This window comes from Oncorhynchus gorbuscha, linkage group LG22 (assembly GCF_021184085.1).
Source record: "Oncorhynchus gorbuscha isolate QuinsamMale2020 ecotype Even-year linkage group LG22, OgorEven_v1.0, whole genome shotgun sequence".
In the NCBI taxonomy this organism is placed as follows: domain Eukaryota; kingdom Metazoa; phylum Chordata; class Actinopteri; order Salmoniformes; family Salmonidae; genus Oncorhynchus; species Oncorhynchus gorbuscha.
This window is the reverse complement of record NC_060194.1, coordinates 39,964,445-39,980,309: the sequence shown is the minus strand read 5'-3', so window position 1 is coordinate 39,980,309 and position 15,865 is coordinate 39,964,445. Positions and strand designations below refer to the sequence as shown.

At 46.8% G+C, this 15,865-nt stretch overlaps 1 protein-coding gene across 12 annotated transcripts in view; it reads left to right on the top strand.

Moving 5' to 3' along the window:
• Positions 1-15,865, top strand: part of LOC124009340 (muscleblind-like protein 1) — a 54,585-nt gene that overhangs the window by 24,113 nt on the left and 14,607 nt on the right. For 7 of the 12 annotated variants that reach the window (XM_046321030.1, XM_046321026.1, XM_046321025.1 and 4 more), the window contains exons 2-6: positions 12,321-12,491; positions 12,720-12,770; positions 12,993-13,199; positions 13,559-13,798; positions 14,967-15,020. In XM_046321030.1, the coding sequence (XP_046176986.1) occupies positions 12,321-12,491; positions 12,720-12,770; positions 12,993-13,199; positions 13,559-13,798; positions 14,967-15,020 (723 nt within the window). The remainder of the gene's footprint in view (positions 1-12,320; positions 12,492-12,719; positions 12,771-12,992; positions 13,200-13,558; positions 13,799-14,966; positions 15,021-15,865) is intronic. The other 5 variants (XM_046321031.1, XM_046321029.1, XM_046321027.1 and 2 more) reach the window with 1 other exon arrangement.

Below are 15,865 nucleotides of genomic sequence, written 5' to 3'. Positions count from 1 at the left end.
GGTCCTGTGTGTGTATGTGTATGTCTGGTTGTGTGTGTGTCTAGTTGTGTCTGTCTGGTTGTGTGTGTGTGTGTGTCTGTCTGGTTGTGTGTGTGTGTGTGTCTGTCTGGTTGTGAGTGTGTATGTGTGTGTCTGGTTGTGTGTGTGTGTGTCTGTCTGGTTGTGAGTGTGTGTGTGTCTGTCTGGTTGTGTGTGTGTCTGTCTGGTTGTGTGTGTCTGTCTGCTTGTGTGTGTCTGTCTGGTTGTGTGTGTCTGTCTGGTTGTGTGTGTCTGTCTGGTTGTGTGTGTCTGTCTGGTTGTGAGTGTGTATGTGTGTGTCTGGCTGTGTGTGTATGTGTGTGTCTGGTTGTGTGTGTGTGTCCGTCTGGTTGTGTGTGTGTGTGTCTGTCTGGTTGTGTGTGTCTGTCTGGTTGTGTGTGTGTGTGTGTGTCTGTCTGGTTGTGTGTGTGTGTGTGTGTGTCTGTCTGGTTGTGTGTGTGTGTGTGTGTGTGTGTGTGTGTGTGTGTGTGTGTGTGTGTGTGTGTGTGTGTGTGTGTGTGTGTGTGTGTGTGTGTGTGTGTGTGTGTGTGTGTGTGTGTGTGTGTGTGTGTGTGTGGTTGTGTGTGTCTGTCTGGTTGTGTGTGTGTCTTTCTGGTTGTGTGTGTGTCTTTCTGGTTGTGTGTGTGTCTGTCTGGTTGTATGCGTCAGTCTGGTTGTGTGTGTGTGTGTCTGTCTGGTTGTGTGTGTGTCTGTCTGGTTGTGTGTGTCTGTCTGGTTGTGTGTGTCTGTCTGGTTGTTTGTGTCTGTCTGGTTGTGTGTGTCTGTCTGGTTGTGTGTGTCTGTCTGGTTGTGTGTGTCTGTCTGGTTGTGTGTGTCTGTCTGGTTGTGTGTGTCTGTCTGGTTGTGTGTGTGTCTGTCTGGTTGTGTGTGTGTCTGTCTGGTTGTGTGTGTCTGTCTGGTTGTTTGTGTCTGTCTGGTTGTGTGTGTGTGTGTCTGTCTGGTTGTTTGTGTCTGTCTGGTTGTGTGTGTGTGTCTGTCTGGTTGTGTGTGTGTCTGTCTGGTTGTTTGTGTCTGTCTGGTTGTGTGTGTCTGTCTGGTTGTGTGTGTGTCTGTCTGGTTGTGTGTGTCTGTCTGGTTGTGTGTGTCTGTCTGGTTGTGTGTGTCTGTCTGGTTGTGTGTGTGTGTGTCTGTCTGGTTGTGTGTGTGTGTGTCTGTCTGGTTGTGTGTGTGTGTCTGTCTGGTTGTGTGTGTGTGTCTGTCTGGTTGTGTGTGTGTGTCTGTCTGGTTGTGTGTGTGTGTCTGTCTGGTTGTGTGTGTCTGTCTGGTTGTGTGTGTCTGTCTGGTTGTGTGTGTCTATGACACAGAAAAAGCTTCCAATTACCAGGAAACACTTTACGAGACTTCTGAGTATAGCCTCAACATATAAACACATTTCTGAAACCCACCACTCTTTGTCAGTCTGCATGACATAAACCTCTATGTGTGACTGTGGCATGCTGGGTGGCCTGGTTGGTGTCTCTACCGTGTCATTTAGTGTCACAGTTAATGTGCCACTGGGGGCTTTCATAGCTCTTATCATAGATTAACGCTCTCTGGACCTTTCATACCACTGCAAGCCCCCGGAACCCTGCCCAGTAAGCTCAGTGTGTGTGTGTGTGTGTGTGTGTGTGTGTGTGTGTGTGTGTGTGTGTGTGTGTGTGTGTGTGTGTGTGTGTGTGTGTGTGTGTGTGTGTGTGTGTGTGTGTGTGTGTGTGTGTGTGTGTGTGTGTGTGTGTGTGTGTGTGTGTGTGTGTGTGTGTGTGTCATTACCAGTATTACCTGTGTCCCCATAAGAGAACCATTACGCTGCTCAGAACAACGTGTGGAAAAGCCATCATCATCTCATGTGCTGTGTGTGTGTGTGTGGGAACACTACATTTTTGTGTGGCGTACATTACCGGTCAAAGGTTTTAGAACACCTGCTCATTCAAAGGTTTTTCTTTATTTTTTACTATTTTCTACATTATAGAATAATAGTGAAGACATCAAAACTATGAAATAACACATATGGAATCATGTAGTAACCAAAAAAGTCTTAAGTAAATCAAAATATATTTTATATTTGAGATTCTTCAAATAGCCACCCTTTGCCTTGATGACAGCTTTGCACACTCTTGACATTCTCTCAACCAGCTTCATGAGGTAGTCACCTGGAATGCTTTTCAATTAACAGGTGTGCCTTCTTAAAAGTTAATTTGTTAGCTGCTTTTCCTTCACTCTGCTGTCTGACTCATCCCAAACCATCTCAATTTGGTTGAGGTTGGGGGGATGTGGAGGCCAGGTAATCTGATGCAGCACTCCATCACTCTCCTTCTTGTTCAAATAGCCCTTACACAGCCTGTAGGTGTGTTGGGTCATTGTCCTGTTGAATTAACAAATGATAGTCCCACTAAGCCAAAACCAGATGGGATGGCTTATCGCTGCACAATGCTGTGGTAGCCATGCTGGTTGAATATGCCTTGAATTCTAAATAAATAACAGACAGTGTCAGCAGCAAAGCACCGTCACACATCCTCCTACATGCTTTACGGTTGGAACCACACATGCAGAGATCATCCGTTCACCTACTCTGTGTCTCAAAGACACAGCGGTTGGAACCAAAAATCTCCAATTTGGACTCCAGACCAAAGGACAGATTTCCACCAGTCTAATGTCCATTGCTTGTGTTTCTTGGCCCAAGCAAATCTCTTCTTCTTATTGGTGTCCTTTAGTAGTGGTTTCTTTGCAGCAATTCGACCCTGAAAGACTGGTTCACGTAGTCTCCTCTGAACAGTTGATGTTGAGATGTGTCTGTTTCTTGAACTCTGTGAAGGATTTATTTGGGCTTCAATTTCTGAGGCTGGTAACTCTAATGAACTTATCAAATCAAATCAAATCAAATTTTATTTGTCACATACACATGGTTAGCAGATGTTAATGCGAGTGTAGCGAAATGCTTGTGCTTCTAGTTCCGACAATGCAGTGATAACCAACAAGTAATCTAACTAACAATTCCAAAACTACTGTCTTATACACAGTGTAAGGGGATAAGGAACATGTACATAAGGATATATGAATGAGTGATGGTTCAGAGCAGCATACAGTAGATGGTATCGAGTACAGTATATACATATGAGATGAGTGTGTAGACAAAGTAAACAAAGTGGCATAGTTAAAGTGGCTAGTGATACATGTGTTACATAAGGATGCAGTCGATGATGTAGAGTACAGTATATACATATGCATATGAGATGAATAATGTAGGGTAAGTAACATTATATAAGGTAGCATTGTTTAAAGTGGCTAGTGATATATTTACATCATTTCCCATCAATTCCCATTATTAAAATGGCTGGAGTTGGGTCAGTGTCAATGACAGTGTGTTGGCAGCAGCCACTCAATGTTAGTGGTGGCTGTTTAACAGTCTGATGGCCTTGAGATAGAAGCTGTTTTTCAGTCTCTCGGTCCCAGCTTTGATGCACCTTTACTGACCTCGCCTTCTGGATGATAGCGGGGTGAACAGGCAGTGGTTCGGGTGGTTGATGTCCTTGATGATCTTTATGGCCTTCCTGTAACAACGGGTGGTGTAGGTGTCCTGGAGGGCAGGTAGTTTGCCCCCGGTGATGCGTTGTGCAGTCCTCACTACCCTCTGGAGAGCCTTACGGTTGAGGGAGGAGCAGTTGCCGTACCAGGCGGTGACACAGCCCGCCAGGATGCTCTCGATTGTGCATCTGTAGAAGTTTGTGAGTGCTTTTGGTGACAAGCCGAATTTCTTCAGCCTCCTGAGGTTGAATAGGCGCTGCTGCGCCTTCTTCACGACGCTGTCAGTGTGAGTGGACCAATTCAGTTTGTCTGTGATGTGTATGCCGAGGAACTTAAAACTAGCTACCCTCTCCACCACTGTTCCATCGATGTGGATAGGGGGGTGTTTCCTCTGCTGTTTCCTGAAGTCCACAATCATCTCCTTAGTTTTGTTGACGTTGAGTGTGAGGTTATTTTCCTGACACCACACTCCGAGGGCCCTCACTTCCTCCCTGTAGGCCGTCTCGTCGTTGTTGGTAATCAAGCCTACCACTGTTGTGTCGTCCGCAAACTTGATGATTGAGTTGGAGGTGTGTGTGGCCACGCAGTCGTGGGTGAACAGGGAGTACAGGAGAGGGCTCAGAACGCACCCTTGTGGGGCCCCCGTGTTGAGGATCAGCGGGGAGGAGATGTTGTTGCCTACCCTCACCACCTGGGGGCGGCCCGTCAGGAAGTCCAGTACCCAGTTGCACAGGGCGGGGTCGAGACCCAGGGTCTCGAGCTTGATGACGAGCTTGGAGGGTACTATGGTGTTGAATGCCGAGCTGTAGTCGATGAACGGCATTCTCACATAGGTATTCCTCTTGTCCAGGTGGGTTAGGGCAGTGTGCAGTGTGGTTGAGATTGCATCGTCTGTGGACCTATTTGGGCGGTAAGCAAATTGGAGTGGGTCTAGAGTGTCAGGTAGGGTGGAGGTGATATGGTCCTTGACTAGTCTCTCAAAGCACTTCATGATGACGGAAGTGAGTGCTACGGGGCGGTAGTCGTTTAGCTCAGTTACCTTAGCTTTCTTGGGAACAGGAACAATGGTGGCCCTCTTGAAGCATGTGGGAACAGCAGACTGGTATAGGGATTGATTGAATATGTCCGTAAACACACCGGCCAGCTGGTCTGCGCATGCTCTGAGGGCGCGGCTGGGGATGCCGTCTGGGCCTGCAGCCTTGCGAGGGTTAACACGTTTAAATGTCTTACTCACCTCGGCTGCAGTGAAGGAGAGACCGCATGTTTCCGTTGCAGGCCGTGTCAGTGGCACTGTATTGTCCTCAAAGCGGGCAAAAAAGTTATTATCCTCTGCAGCTGTGGTAACTCTGAGTCTTCCATTCCTGTGGTTGTCCTCATGAGAGGCAGTTATTCACAGCACTTGATGGTTTTTGCGACTGCACTTTAAATTTTCCATATTGACTGACCTTCATGTCACGATGAACTGTCGTTTCTCTTTGCTTATTTGAGCTGTTCTTGCCATAATATGGATTTGGGTCTTTTACCAAATAGGGCCATCCTCTGTATGTCACCCCTACCTGGTCACAACACAACTGATTGGTTCAAACGCGTTAAGAAGGAAAGAAGTTCCACAAATTAACTTATAAGAAGGCACACCTGTTAATTTAAATCCATTCCAGGTGACTACCTCATGAAGCAGGTTGAGAGAATGCCAAGAGTGTGCAAAGCTGTCATCAAGGCAAAGGGTGGCTATTTGAAGAATCTCAAATATAAAATATATTTTGATTTACTTAAGACTTTTTTGGTTACTACATGATTCCATATTTGTTATTTCATAGTTTTGATGTCTTCACTATTATTCTACAATGTAGAAAATAGTAAAATAAAGAAAAACCCTTGAATGAGCAGGTGTTCTAAAACATCTGACCGGTAGTGTATGTGCCATCTTTGTGTGTAAGGATGGAGTAGGGGGTAAATGAGAGAAACACGTCTTCCTATGTGTATTTGTGTGTGTGTGTGTGTGTGTGTATGTTTGTGTTGTTTGTATATCTCCAGTGTATTACATTGTATTGGAGTCACAGTCTTGTTAGATTCCCAGTAGCCTGCTGTGTTGTGATCAGCGATGAGAAGCCATGTCTCTGTTCTCTGTCCCAGTGACTTCTGGCCAACCGTATTGGCAGGTCAAAGCTTCCTATCCTCAGACACTGTGAAGGGAGTTCTCCACCAGTCGAACTGAGAGACTGTGATGCAGTCTGCTGGTTGGTGTCTCTACATAAACGCAGCCCTTATCCTGTGTTTGGATTATGCATGTAGAAGTGTGTGTGTGGAGAAATGGTGTGTTTGTGTGTGTGGGTGTTTTGGAGGGTGTGTGGGTGTGGGTGTGTGTGTGTGTGTGTGTGGGTGTTTTGGAAGGTGTGTGTGTGTGTGTGTGTGTGTGTGTGTGTGTGTGTGTGTGTGTGTGTGTGTGTGTGTGTGTGTGTGTGTGTGTGTGTGTGTGTGTGTGTGTGTGTGTGTGTGTGTGTGTGTGTGTGGTGGGGGGGTGGGTGGGTGGGGTGGGTGGGTGGGTGGGTGGGTGTGGGGTGGGTGGGTGTGTGGGTGGGTGGGTGGGTGTTTTGGAGGGTGTGTGTGTGTGGGTGGGTGGGTGTTTTGGAGGGTGTGGGGATTAGATGACTCAGTGCTAACGTCCCAGGTGTCTAAAAGCTTGTCGCTGGTTCTGTTCTCTGTCTAGACACACACACACACACACACACACACACACACACACACACACACACACACACACACACACACACACACACACACACACACACACACACACACACACACACACACACACACAAAAACCACACAAAAACACACAAAAACACACAAAAACATACACACACACACAAAAACACACACATACACACACAAAACACACACACACACAAAACACACACAAACACAAACTCCGAGCTCCTCAACACTCCGTCCTCTTGCCTTGACAGGAAGGGATGTGGCTCCTCCCAGCATTCTTTGCAGGCTGATTCATTGTTTGCTTAAATCGCACTGTGTCTGCACTTGCCGCACTAGCCAATCATCCTGCTCCGCTTAACAGCAAATAAGAGCATTGTCTCTCATTCTGAGGAGAGAATGAAGGAGAGATGAATGTAGGAGGAGAAGTATTGAGCTAGAAGGGTGGCAGTGTCCCCACACCTATTCTCTGTCTCTCACAAACATCTAGAATGACACAGCAAAATACTCTACTTGCAAATAGACCAAATTATTATAAACCATTTATGTCTCTTAACATATTTAGAGCTGAATACTCACCTTTGGGCCACATGGCACTTTAGAGAAGTGGAATAAGGTTTGTTTAGAGAAGTGGAATAAGGCTTGTTTAGAGAAGTGGAATAAGGTTTGTTTAGAGCAGTGGAATAAGGTTTGTTTAGAGAAGTGGAATAAGGCTTGTTTAGAGCAGTGGAATAAGGTTTGTTTAGAGCAGTGGAATAAGGCTTGTTTAGAGAAGTGGAATAAGGTTTGTTTAGAGCAGTGGAATAAGGTTTGTTTAGAGCGGTGGAATAAGGCTTGTTTAGAGGAGTGGAATAAGGTTTGTTTAGAGCAGTGGAATAAGGTTTGTTTAGAGCAGTGGAATAAGGCTTGTTTAGAGCAGTGGAATACGGCTTGTTTAGAGCAGTGGAATAAGGCTTGTTTAGAGCGGTGGAATAAGGCTTGTTTAGAGCAGTGGAATAAGGCTTGTTTAGAGCAGTGGAATACGGCTTGTTTAGAGAAGTGGAATAAGGTTTGTTTAGAGCAGTGGAATAAGGCTTGTTTAGAGAAGTGGAATAAGGTTTGTTTAGAGCAGTGGAATAAGGTTTGTTTAGAGAAGTGGAATAAGGCTTGTTTAGAGCAGTGGAATAAGGTTTGTTTAGAGCAGTGGAATAAGGCTTGTTTAGAGAAGTGGAATAAGGTTTGTTTAGAGCAGTGGAATAAGGTTTGTTTAGAGCGGTGGAATAAGGCTTGTTTAGAGGAGTGGAATAAGGTTTGTTTAGAGCAGTGGAATAAGGTTTGTTTAGAGCGGTGGAATAAGGCTTGTTTAGAGCAGTGGAATAAGGCTTGTTTAGAGCAGTGGAATACGGCTTGTTTAGAGCAGTGGAATAAGGCTTGTTTAGAGCAGTGGAATAAGGCTTGTTTAGAGTAGTGGAATAAGGCTTGTTTAGAGCAGTGGAATAAGGCTTGTTTAGAGCAGTGGAATAAGGCTTGTTTAGAGTAGTGGAATAAGGCTTGTTTAGAGCAGTGGAATAAGGCTTGTTTAGAGCAGTGGAATGAGGCTTGTTTAGAGCAGTGGAATAAGGCTTGTTTAGAGCAGTGGAATGAGGCTTGTTTAGAGCAGTGGAATGAGGCTTGTTTAGAGCAGTGGAATAAGGCTTGTTTAGAGTAGTGGAATAAGGCTTGTTTAGAGCAGTGGAATGAGGCTTGTTTAGAGTAGTGGAATGAGGCTTGTTTAGAGCAGTGGAATGAGGCTTGTTTAGAGCAGTGGAATGAGGTTACATCAGAGACAGATAGAAGGAACCATTGTATACAGATGGACAGGATATTTTAATGAAGACAATGTAATTGTTGTAGAGTGCCTTGCTTTTCCTCTGCTTATTGAATAGTGGTTATATGCCTTTAAATCTATGGTGTTCCATTTCTGACTTCCCTGTATGCAACAATTCTTAATAATTGTCTCTGTCTGTATGTATCTGTGAGCATCAGGGAGCAAGCATGGATTCCAGGAATTACGATGTTGTTAGGGCTAGGATTATTCTGTTGTTAGGGCCGGGATTATTCTGTTGTTAGGGCTGGGATTATTCTGTTGTTAGGGCTGGGATTATTCTGTTGTTAGGGCTGGGATTATTCTGTTGTTAGGGCCGGGTTTATTCTGTTGTTAGGGCCAAGATTATTCTGTTGTTAGGGCCGGGATTATTCTGTTGTTAGGGCCGGGATTATTCTGTTGTTAGGGCCAGGATTATTCTGTTGTTAGGGCCGGGATTATTCTGTTGTTAGGGCCGGGATTCTTCTCTCTCCCCCCCCCCTCTCAATTCAATTAAATTCTCTCTCTCCCTCTCCCTCTGACCATCACTACGGACTTGTCATGCAGCAGGTTCTAGCGTTTCACTGACGCAGGTTCATGCTACAGTACGTGACTCACTTTGTCTGTCACCTTCCCAGTTTCCACAGGCTGACGTTTCACTATTCAAAATGGCAGCCTGCTTTAGCCACTGTTTTGATTTAAAGTTTAAAGTTGTATTCATCGTATGTACAGGATACACATGGTTTACACCATCCAATGAAATGCTTACTTGCAGGTTCCTTCTCGTCAATACAACAACAGTAAGAACTAATAAAAGAAATAATATGAACATAAAGTAAATAGCTCAGTAGAATAGAGGGCTGCAAGTTTCCTAGTACGGGGGTTGGCTGTCGTCATACACAACCTCCCTTGGCAAATGCCACAGTGGTAAATCCAAGGTGGGGTGGATGGGGTCAGGTGGGGTGGATGGGGTCAGGTGGGGTGGATGGGGTCAGGTGGGGTGGATGGGGTCAGGTGGGGTGGATGGGGTCAGGTGGGGTGGATGGGGTCAGGTGGGGTGGATGGGGTCAGGTGGGATGGATGGGGTCAGGTGGGGTGGATGGGGTCAGGTGGGATGGATGGGGTCAGGTGGGGTGGATGGGGTCAGGTGGGGTGGATGGGGTCAGGTGGGGTGGATGGGGTCAGGTGGGGTGGATGGGGTCAGGTGGGGTGGATGGGGTCAGGTGGGGTGGATGGGGTCAGGTGGGGTGGATGGGGTCAGGTGGGATGGATGGGGTCAGGTGGGGTGGATGGGGTCAGGTGGGGTGGATGGGGTCAGGTGGGGTGGATGGGGTCAGGTGGGGTGGATGGGGTCAGGTGGGGTGGATGGGGTCAGGTGGGGTGGATGGGGTCAGGTGGGGTGGATGGGGTCAGGTGGGGTGGATGGGGTCAGGTGGGGTGGATGGGGTCAGGTGGGGTGGATGGGGTCAGGTGGGGTGGATGGGGTCAGGTGGGATGGATGGGGTCAGGTGGGGTGGATGGGGTCAGGTGGGGTGGATGGGGTCAGGTGGGGTGGATGGGGTCAGGTGGGGTGGATGGGGTCAGGTGGGGTGGATGGGGTCAGGTGGGGTGGATGGGGTCAGGTGGGGTGGATGGGGTCAGGTGGGGTGGATGGGGTCAGGTGGGATGGATGGGGTCAGGTGGGGTGGATGGGGTCAGGTGGGGTGGATGGGGTCAGGTGGGGTGGATGGGGTCAGGTGGGGTGGATGGGGTCAGGTGGGGTGGATGGGGTCAGGTGGGGTGGATGGGGTCAGGTGGGGTGGATGGGGTCAGGTGGGGTGAGCGCAATGCGAACCCTCGAGGCCTGTTAACTACTCTGGCCCCTCCCCTTGCCCCCCTGCATGCCAGTCTCTGGCTAGTAGAGGTGCAGCTCTGTTTCAGAACCCCCTTATCTGTGTCCGAATGATTAGGAATGCTAGTTCAGAACCCCCTTATCTGTGTCAGAATGATTAGGAATGCCAGTTCAGAACCCCCTTATCTGTGTCAGAATGATTAGGAATGCCAGTTCAGAACCCCCTTATCTGTGTCAGAATGATTAGGAATGTCAGTTCAGCTCATGGAGAATTGAGCTTATGGTTAGTAGCATTGAGTATGCTTAGTTTTGCTCAGTTTTAGAACTTATTTTCAGAACCTCTTTCAAAATAAGCTTGGCAGAGTCTCACTCTTGAGTTTCTGACTCACTGTGTTTGCACTTTAGCCAGTTAGTCCATTAGTCCAGTCTTAGACCTGCGTTGATGCTTCAGTATGGCCTCTCTTTTAACCTCTGTCAAACTGTTTACAGTCATAACTCCTGTTAGCTTGGTGGCGTTACCATTGCATAGAGTATCCCTTCTGCCTTGCATGCACCATTTAGCTTGAAAGAGTCAAATTGTTGAGGCTTTCAACCATTTACATGTTAGTCGTTTAGCTGTGTCTCTTTTCTAATTCAGGTCAGCAGTGATAGGACTTAGCAACAGTGTTTTAACAAGCTAGCCAGTCGTACAGCAGACTGCTGAGGCAGGGACCATGATTTGACCCAGTTGTTCACATTTCTGTGTCTCAAGTTTCAACAAGTCAGATGTCTGTGTAGACGTCTGCTTGTAACAGACACTGTCCATGAGGCATAAAGCACATGCGTGCACACACACACCACACACACACACACACACACACACACACACACACACACACACACACACACACACACACACACACACACACACACACACACACACACACACACACACACACACACACACACACACACACACACACACACACACACACACACACACACACACACCACACATCACACACACACACACCACACATCACACACACCACACACACAGCACACACACACTGTGTACTGCACCCTTCCTTCTTGGCGCTGTGTATTGACAGCAGACAGCATAGACCGTCTCTCTTAGTTAGTTCATCAACTCTTGGCACAAGTGTTTTGAAGTTTCACTTCATATTGTGATGCAATGTCTCTGTATCATATGAATGTGTGTATACCTCCTGTCAGACAGGTGGCCTGGCTGGATAAATGGGAGGTGGTCCCACAGGGCCACAGAGACCCTCTTCTGGACTGAACACACACATGTACGCAGACACACAGACACACAGACGCAGACACACAGACACACAGACACACAGACGCAGACAAACAGACGCAGACACACAGACACACAGACGCAGACACACAGACGCAGACACACAGACGCAGACACACAGACGCAGACACACAGACACACAGACGCAGACACACAGACGCAGACACACAGACGCAGACACACAGACACACAGACACAGACACACAGACACACAGACGCAGACACACAGACGCAGACACACAGACGCAGACAAACAGACGCAGACACACAGATGCAGACACACAGACACAGACACAGACACAGACACAGACACAGACACAGACACAGACACAGACACACAGACACACAGACGCAGACACAGACACACAGACACACAGAAACACAGATGCAGACACACATTTTTCTCCCACAGGGCAGAGCAGATAAAGAGAACCCTTAACAATTAGCAAGTACCAGGCTTAGTCCAGAAATAGGGTGAAGCAGGGTTAGGGGCATGCAGCTATAAACAGCTCCACACACACACACGCAGGCACGCACACACACACACACACACACACGCAGGCACGCACACACACACACACACACGCACGCAGGCACACACACACACACACGCACGCAGGCACGCACACACACACACACACACGCACGCAGGCACGCACACACACACACACACACACACGCACACACACGCACACACAAGCAAACACACACACACACACACACACACACACACACGCACGCACGCACGCACGCACGCACGCACGCACGCACGCACGCACACACACACACACACACACACACACACACACACACACACACACACGCAGTTGCCAGCTGACTGTGTGTGTGTGTTTTCAGGACATGCCTCTGATGTTGACTAGCAGAGGGAACCATAACAAATCACCAGGTCATCTCAGGACAGGATCTCATACTGCAGATTATACATGTTGTATAAATATGGAATTAAATGATAGCATGGAATTATGGGTATCTGTCTATCTTCTGTCTGTTGTTGTCATACATGTTTTACAGTCAAAGTAATGCCAGTGCTGTCTGAATCTAAGTCAACTTTCACCTAATTTACTCTCTTCCTGTTGTCCCCCCCCCATCAGGGCCGTTGTTCCAGGGAGAATTGTAAGTACCTCCATCCTCCTGGTCACCTGAAGACCCAGCTGGAGATCAACGGTAGGAACAATCTGATCCAGCAGAAGAACATGGCCATGTTGGCCCAGCAGATGCAGCTCGCCAACGCCATGATGCCTGGCACACAGCTTCAGCCTATGGTGAGACAACACACACACACTCATGTACAGTACATGTATGTCTTACAGACACACACACACACACACATACATGCATACACACATATGCAAACACACACACACATGTATGCACACACAAACAAACACACACGCATATGCACACACACGTGTGTATAATAGAATGGAATGCCAGGATCTGAAACCCCTCTTCATTTTCCTCAACCTTTTCCTCAACCTTTGCCAATCCAGGTGAATCTCTATGACCTGGTCCAAGACAGCAACAGGTTCAGCTTACATCAAGTAAATACCTGGCACCACCACATTACATTACAACACTTACAGTAGTCTAAAGGTCACTCTATTCCCTATATAGTGCAGTGCTTCTGAGCAGTGTCCTAAAGCAATGCAGCACATAGGGAATAGGCGGTCAGTTAACTGCTGAACAAAGTACATTTAATATTTGACCTACCAGGAAGTATAACTTCTCACCTTTGACCTTTGTCTCTCTCTGCCCCCGAACAGCCTATGTTCCCCATGGCGCCAGGCCTGGCCACCAATGCCAGCGCTGCGGCTTTCAACCCGTACCTGGGCCCAGTGTCACCCGGCCTGATGCAGCCAGAGATCATGCCCAGTCCACAGGTCCTCATGGCAGGCCACCCCAACCACGGACAGGTCCCCAACACTGCTGCCGCTGCCGCACAGAAACTCATGAGGACAGACAGGCTGGAGGTGAGAGATACAGACGGAGGGATGGACGGACAGACAGATACACACGCACGCACATACACCCAGAAACCCTGTACTGACCCAAGAACACAAACATGCTGTGCTAACATAAAGCCTCTGCTGCCCTCTGCTGCCTTACAAATGCTGCCCTCTACTGCCTTACAAACGCCATGTCAAACACACCGGTGACCCTGCTCAATGTCTGCACAACATCTGCTCTGCGCATATCTGTGTAACTGAGTTTGACACCCCTGGATTATGGCATCTGATATGTCATGATTATGACGGCGTTACGAAGCCCTTGTGACAGGAGGTTAAAGTGGAACTGATCCGTTATGTTCCTATCTCTCGCCCCTCACCAGGTGTGTCGTGAGTACCAGAGGGGCAACTGCTCCCGGGGGGAGAACGACTGTCGCTTCTCCCACCCCTCAGACAGCACCATGATAGACACCAACGACAACACGGTCACCGTGTGTATGGACTACATCAAGGGCCGCTGCTCCAGGGAGAAGTGCAAGTACTTCCACCCTCCGGCCCACCTGCAGGCCAAGATCAAGGCCGCCCAGCACCAGGTCAACCAGGCCACCGCCGCTGCAGCCATGGTGAGTAATCCGCCATCTTGGATCCTCTCTGTAACAGTCGCAGAGTGGGGATTAGGAAAACACACTCAGTAGGATGAAGATGCCCCTAGACACGGGTCTTAGGATTGTGGAGGGTAAACTGATCCTAGATCTGTGTCTGCGGGTAACTTCTCCATTATACTATATGTCCCTTCTGGCTTGTGACATTAACTGATAGAATAACAGAAGTTTACCTGGACTGACTGATTGTATCTGTAACTATGTCAGTGGGCGTGTCTTCCCCTGCACAGCTTCCTGTTGATATTCAATGTGCTTATCTGACTGCATTCTGAGTCTAATATAACAATGGTCCTTCCTCTCTCGTTGAACATCCACAGCTAAACTAGCACTGTGACACTTGTGTGTTGTTCTTAGTATTTGCCAGGCTTTGTTTGTATGAGGAACAATAACAAGCCTGGTGGTGTATAGTCATAGAAATGTGACAATGACTACGATACGTTCAGTATAACACTATATTGCTATTTTATAATTGAATGACCCTACTGGTCACATGTTAAACAAACTGTAGCTCATTGTGCTTAATAAAGGCCTCTTAAACCCTTTAAATATGTACATCTAAGGCCTACATAGATGTATGATTATTTATAAGCAAATATAAAGGTGATGTAACAGGCCCTTGCGTCTGATGTGGTATTAACCCAATACTACCCTTTGTAAAATAGGACATTTGCTCATAAAATGCTTTGTGCCATTTATGTAGGCCTTATGAAGGCCTTATGAAGGGTTTATGAAGACCTTATGAAGGGTTTATGAAGGCATAATAAGTTGTAGTTTATTTAAAGTGTGACCATATCGCTCAAAGCCCAGTGTTTTTGAAGTAATGACAGTGAACAGTCCATTTTGTTTGTGTTTCCATCTTTCACAGTATTTGACTTAGCTAGATCCTTACTGAAGTGTTCTGTACTTGTCAGCCGTAGTACTGTAGTGTCCACACACTGTGCATGTCCTAGTTCTGTAATCCCCTTGTATACTGCATTCCAATGATTAGTTTTTTTATTTCTTTTGTTTTTTCTCACCTACCCAAACTGCACTGCTGCCCCCATGATACACCTCTGCTTGCTGGTTTATGTTAATGCGCTTGAACCCCATTGGCCCATTGCCATCATGTGCTCGCTGCCTGCTAATTAAGACTCAGTCGGCTGTCAAATCACTGAAGCGACCCCTCGACGCAACCTTTGACCTGGTACTATGACCTTTCACCTTTTAGCTTGGCATGTGGCTTTGTTGTCGTAGTGCAATGTCTTAACCCAGATATAACTACTTTAATTTGTTATTGTTTGTTATCTTTCCTCCTGTTGCTATATCTGTCATTATTTCCTGTGATAAACTGATTGTGGCTTCCTTCCCAGCTTGGACTGAATTGACCATCTCCACCATGTTTGCTATTAAAAACCCACCTCCCAAACAAACATCAATTTGACATTTGGATATGGAAATCTGTACAAAGGGCCACAATCAATTCATCACCTATATCTTATGTGAACAGCAGACAAAGAGAGTTAGGGAGTGTAGCTTTTAACAGTAGAAGAAGAGAATAAGGGAGTGTAGCTTTTAACAGTAGAAGAAGAGAGTTAGGGAGTGTAGCTTTTAACAGTAGAAGAAGAGAATTAGGGAGTGTAGCTTTTAACAGTAGAAGAAGAGAATTAGGGAGTGTAGCTTTTAACAGTAGAAGAAGAGAATTAGGGAGTGTAGCTTTTAACAGTAGAATAAGATAATTAGGGAGTGTAGCTTTTAACAGTAGAAGAAGAGAGTTAGGGAGTGTAGCTTTTAACAGTAGAATAAGAGAGTTAGGGAGTGTAGCTTTTAACAGTAGAAGAAGAGAATTAGGGAGTGTAGCTTTTAACAGTAGAAGAAGAGAGTTAGGGAGTGTAGCTTTTAACAGTAGAAGAAGATAATTAGGGAGTGTAGCTTTTAACAGTAGAAGAAGATAACTAGGGAGTGTAGAATTTAAAAGTACATTTAAATGGTGGCATGGCACAAGTTTATGTTCAATGTTCAATTGTAATTAGATGTATGTATGTATGTTTG